The sequence below is a fragment of the Priapulus caudatus genome, unplaced genomic scaffold (genome assembly GCF_000485595.1).
Source record: "Priapulus caudatus unplaced genomic scaffold, Priapulus_caudatus-5.0.1 Scaffold322, whole genome shotgun sequence".
NCBI lineage: Eukaryota > Metazoa > Priapulida > Priapulimorpha > Priapulimorphida > Priapulidae > Priapulus > Priapulus caudatus.
Window position 1 is genome coordinate 241015 of NW_014577383.1, and position 6065 is coordinate 247079.

The 6065-nt window shown below is 42.6% G+C and overlaps 1 protein-coding gene across 1 annotated transcript in view; it reads right to left on the reverse strand.

Annotated features, from left to right (window-relative positions):
• Positions 1–513: 513 nt before the first annotated feature.
• The window catches only part of LOC106809020 (tubulin alpha chain, testis-specific), a 9893-nt gene continuing 4341 nt past the window's right edge, over positions 514–6065 (reverse strand). Inside the window, exons 2-4 of the mRNA XM_014811966.1 lie at positions 3152–3374; positions 2601–2902; positions 514–1652 (exon numbers count right to left, since the gene is read on the reverse strand). Coding sequence (XP_014667452.1) covers positions 822–1652; positions 2601–2902; positions 3152–3374 — 1356 coding nt within the window. The 3' untranslated portion in view covers positions 514–821. The remainder of the gene's footprint in view (positions 1653–2600; positions 2903–3151; positions 3375–6065) is intronic.

Below are 6065 nucleotides of genomic sequence, written 5' to 3' on the forward strand. Positions count from 1 at the left end.
TCGGTCTGTAGCCCTTGGCTGGAAAGTGGTTTTGCGCAACTTCTCAGATCGTGCGCTTTGAGTGGCGCAACCGTCGCTGTAATCAAACTGTAGTCGTTAGTTTTAAAACATTTAAAAAAAATATTTCTTATGGTGATTGAACCATGAAACTTTTTATGTAGCGCAATTATAACCTAAATTAGCTGAAAATAACCCTAGAACCTAGAGGCTACTGTTCCTTTAAGGTTCCTCGTGTAGACGTAGCTTATGAGTGATACCAAGAATTCGGTGCATCGGCATTTCTGATGTCGACATACAAATAGGATTTTACTGTTGTTTATATTACATGGGCCCTGTCTGAGGGCGCCGACTTATACATAATGACGGCTTTGGCGGGGCTATTCAAATGGAGTTATCATTAGAGAAAATCGGGACTTACATGACGACTTCAGCGAATTGACGTGTTAGACAATGGCGTCTTATTGTACTTTACATGTACTGTATTTGTTTGCAATAAAACACAAAACCAGTTTATATTATGACTTATGAGGCATATTTATTAACGTTTTCAATTGATCTGCATATAAACTACTAGTTATAAGTTCTACATAAACTATTTCGATACCAAAAGTATAATGCACTTACATGCATTTATTTTTCTTAAAAACTAACTTTTAGTAGCTGAAAGCCCGCTGGTTACATATATTCCAGTAACTACCATAGCAATACTAAAGAAGTCCCAAATGTCCAAAAATACTTTATAAAACCTACACGGAATTACAATTTCCGGTATCGCTAGCAATGTCCTTTAAACTTATGAAGCTACAATTTTATTATGCAGATTAATACTCTTCTCCCTCACCCTCTTCACCTTCTCCCTCAACCGAGTCAACACCGACTTCTTCGTAATCCTTCTCCAAGGCAGCCAAATCCTCACGGGCTTCTGAGAATTCTCCTTCCTCCATGCCCTCTCCCACGTACCAATGAACAAAGGCTCGCTTGGCGTACATCAGATCAAACTTGTGGTCGAGACGAGCCCAGGCTTCAGCGATGGCCGTGGTGTTGCTCAGCATGCAGACTGCACGCTGAACCTTGGCCAGATCACCTCCCGGAACAACGGTGGGCGGCTGGTAGTTGATGCCGACCTTGAATCCAGTGGGGCACCAGTCAACGAACTGGATCGTGCGCTTGGTCTTGATGGTTGCGATGGCAGCATTGACATCCTTGGGGACGACATCACCACGATACAGCATGCAGCATGCCATGTACTTGCCATGGCGTGGGTCGCACTTCACCATCTGGTTAGCTGGCTCAAAGCAAGCATTAGTGATCTCAGCAACAGACAGCATCTCATGGTAAGCCTTCTCAGCAGAGATGACAGGAGCATAGGTCGCCAGTGGGAAGTGGATGCGTGGATATGGTACCAAGTTGGTCTGGAACTCTGTAAGATCTACATTGAGGGCACCATCGAATCTCAGAGATGCAGTGATGGAGGACACAATTTGAGCAATAAGACGATTGAGATTGGTATAGGTTGGTCGTTCAATGTCCAGGTTGCGGCGACAGATGTCATAGATGGCTTCATTGTCCACCATGAAAGCGCAGTCAGAATGCTCCAAAGTAGTATGAGTGGTCAGAATGGAGTTGTATGGCTCAACCACTGCAGTGGACACCTAAATTAAAGACAATTTGTTAATCAACCATAGAAAACTAACCAATGCATATATCATTAGTTTACTGCATCGTTGGTAAATATATTCAGTTCTATTTTGGTAAAACGTATGTACACAGCTTAGAACATTACAGTAGAAAATGGTAAAAGTTACACTGTAAGTGTAACACACATGTAATATTGTGAACATGCGTGAAGCTGAGCCTCTACTGTGTTCCCCCACGTGGATTTGATTTGCTGGTTGAACAATGCCATTTTACATAAAAGTTAGGTTGAGAAAATGCTACTCAAAGTTAGCAATGAAAGACTAGTTTGTGGTAGTCTTCGTCAAGTTCTTCAATTTTTTACAAGTGAGGGGCTGCTGGATAGTGGTAGAGGGGTAAAAAAGGAAAGCTTGAGAGAAGAGAACAAATGATAAAAGACATAGGCAGTCAGAGGTGATAGTGCTGTTCAACGTAGCGACGCTGTGGGATGGAGGCACAGTAGTTGTGTCCCGAAACACAGACAGTGTGTCTATTCCAAGTACGGAGCGAAGAGAAAAAAAAGTCGAGACGGGTAGAGGGGTTATAGGAAAGCCTCTATCGCGTAGAGAAGTTGGTCAGCGCAACCCACAACATGAGCTTATCGCCAATGGTGACGTAGCGACCGTTTCTGCTTGTACAACTTCAAAGTTCAAGCATATGTCACACATGAATAAGCGTGCTTGGTGCACATCGCACCTGTGCTCCCACAGTTGCCTGCATGTGGAAAATGTGGCCACGCACGCGCAACACAACAACGGTCTATCCAGGTGGAAGCCTTTGTTGTGTTGTGCTGGATCGTCGCGGTTGCTATGGAGATGTGGCCGTCTAGACCTATGGAAGGCCTCGTCTATGACATCCTGTGTTGATGGTGAAGTCTCGTTGTAATTGTCACAAAGTAATTGCAAGCAGGTTTTCAAATATATTACCTGCGGTGATGGATAAATGGCGAACTCCAACTTGGACTTCTTTCCATAGTCAACCGACAGACGTTCCATGAGAAGCGACGCGAATCCAGAGCCGGTTCCTCCTCCGAAACTGTGGAAGATGAGGAAGCCCTGAAGCCCAGTGCACTGGTCAGCAAGCTTGCGGATGCGATCCAGCACAAGGTCAACGATCTCCTTGCCGATGGTGTAATGACCACGTGCATAGTTGTTGGCAGCATCCTCCTTGCCTGTGATGAGCTGTTCTGGGTGGAACAGTTGTCTGTAGGTCCCAGTGCGAACCTCATCTGCACAAAATCAATACAGTTCCGATTAAATATGAAGATTTTAGACAGACAAATCACTGTCAAATGCACGTGAAATAATAAATTGTTCTTTTTTAATCGTAAACAACACCGGAAATAATTTCCAAGAATTAACATAAAGAACGAGATAGTTGACTAAGTTCCATCTTCATGCTTCATTTAAGTTTTAATAGTTGACGAGCATTGCCATTGTACATAATTATATTATCAATGACAATGTCATCAACTTACCAACAACAGTAGGTTCCAAGTCTACGAACACAGCACGGGGTACATGCTTTCCTGCTCCAGTCTCAGAGAAGAAAGTGTTGAAGGAGTCATCACCGCCACCAATGGTTTTATCACTGGGCATTTGACCATCAGGCTGTATGCCATGCTCCAGGCAGTACAGTTCCCAGCAGGCATTACCGATCTGCACTCCGGCTTGGCCAACGTGTATAGAGATGCACTCACGCTAGTAGAGAAACAAGAACCAGAATTTAAAGCACAATTTTTCAGGGCCCAAGCCTCGTTAAAATAGGTTAGCACCCCGGATTAGCTTAGCACATACGCGAGAACACATTTGCGGGGCCTGAACTATCCTTGATCCGTTACCGATCAGCGGTCTTGGAACCATGGTTCATGATTGATTTATAGTTGGAGGCTGCATCAATGCCATCATGCATGGATATACAAATACAATACACACAACGCTTGTCGATACTTAAACGCAGTGGCTATGGGTACGGTAGCTGTATCTTAATGTCTCGAGGCTACGGGTACGGCAGTCCCACACACAAGTACAAACAGTCACCCTATCAAGAGCTAATAATACCTCTAATATGATAATATAAGGTATTATTAGCTCTTGACCCTATCCCTAACCCTAACCCTAATACTAACTCTAAACCGACTCGGCTATCTTATAGGAGGTGTACAACAGTATGTATGTGTATGTATGACTGGGAACCTTTAGATCGGTATTTCCTTGCAAAAAAAAGAGAAAAAAAGAAAAGAAAGAATTTATTCCGTATCCCCTTATAGATTTGTGAGTGCAACTGATCTAGCTCCCCAAAGTTACAAGTATCTCCAGGTACTGTTTAGTAAGCTGAACTATAGTAATACGCCTGCTGCCAACCCTAAACCCCAGGAGTTTTCAAGAGCTCTTCCTGCATATCATGTGAGGTTTCTGTTGCCTCCAAACCTGTTCTACGTTTAATCATATTAAAAAAACTTTCTATGGTTTTCATATCCAGGACATTCTAGTAAAAAGTGCTCAAGGGTCTCCAACTCTCCTTTCCCACAAATTAAGCATTTATCTTCCCCTCCCCAGTGTCTAGTTCGTTTATTCAATGGCAAGCAGCCCGCCCTGCATTGAAAGAGTAGGCTACTCCCAAGACTATTATCATAAAAGGACTCTTTACCAGGCGTCTTTTTTTCTTTATACAATCCTAGCGAACTCTTGTTTTCTATTTCTTTTTTCCAGATGGTAGTACCACTCTGTTTAATTGCTCTTTCCACTCTAACATTCCATTCTTTAATACCCCCCACCCCCATTAACTCTTCGTCTAGCCTCCTATCCGAGTCAAACTTTGTTATGAGGAACCTACAGGGTTCTGCCCAGGATTTTTTAGTGCCGGGCGCATCCAGTTCGTCGCAAGATGCAAGCGCCGTAGGCGCGAAGCCAATCTAGGGGGGTCTGGAGGCATGCCCCCCTAAAAAATTTTGATTTTTGATAGTCTGAAACTCAATTTCCTGCATTCTGAGCAATAAAAAGCCCATATATCACTTTTTTTTCTTTTCTTTTTTTTATATCAAAAATTAGTGCCGGGCACACCCGCCCACCGTGGGCAGAACCCTGAACCTAGTTCTCCTCCTCCAGTCTGATCTGAATTCGCCCAATTCCATTGCTTCCGCTATCTGTTTACATTTACGTTCATTATTCATATATTTTATCCTGCCCCAATATTTAATTTTACTTTTTGCCTCTCTCTCTTCAAAGGTTGACCATCCCATCTCCCCTCTAATACTCTCCAGTCCCACATAAGAGGGTGCCCCTAGTAACTCCCTTCCCAGCTGGTTTTGAGTCCTGTCTAGTGCCTGGAGCGTGGACGTTCCTCCTTTTTTAACTTTAAATACTAGGGCTTCATTTGTATACGTCAGCGCAGGCACTGCAGCAGTTAGCTCTAGTACTATAGCCCGCTTACATTAACTGCCGCTGGCGTTTAAGCCAGCGGCAGTTAATGTAAGCGGGCTATAGTACTAGAGCTATGCAGCAGTAAGCGTCCGCAAATTGTTCACCGTTGCACTATATCGTCTCTAGAAAATGCCTTTTTTCGCATTTTTTTCTGCAGAAATTCGGCACTAGAGTGCAATAATTTGCATTATGCACGCAAGTTAGATGCCTCGTGGACGTCTAGAAAGCATTAGAAGTAAAATTGGTCTTGTTGTGTATTCGTGACATTCCGTCAGGTGGCATAGCCACAGCGAGCGGTTGGTCATTTTTGTCTTTGAAATGTGATCCGGACTACTTTGTAGAAATTCGCGTCATAGAGCTGGCAAAAGTTTCGAGCGGAGCATAGGGTAAAGGAGCCAAATGTCGGACACATCAGGGCATTAATGTGTGTATCTTACATAAATATTCTTATATCTTCAAATAAAAAATGTCACGTTCGCCACACTTCCCTTCATGGATGCAGCCATGTTTAAACACCTGACAGCTTTTGTAAGGCCGTAGGAATACGAAAAATGACTTCCAATCACGTGAGGCTAAACTCGGACACGTGGAGGGTAAAGTCGGACACGTAGGAGTCTAAAGTCGGACACTATTGATTATTTAAAAAAAATTGCCAAATAATGTTTTTATATAAAATATGTTTACAAATCTTACTTATATAATTTACAAAATGTACAAACATATAATTAACACGTTATTGAGTAATATATTTAGGTACTTAAGCGACCATGACATGTGCTCGTCCTCAGTCGTTCCTCAGATTTTGGAGGCATGACATCGTTTAGAAAAATTCCAAGGTATTCAAGGTAAAAACAAGCATTTTTTAGGCTAATAGTTTACATTTGTCTATACTTTCAAACGCATATTTAACCCTAGATATTCAATCTAGTGGTTATAAAAACATTTTAAGATTAATTTACAGATTTCTTA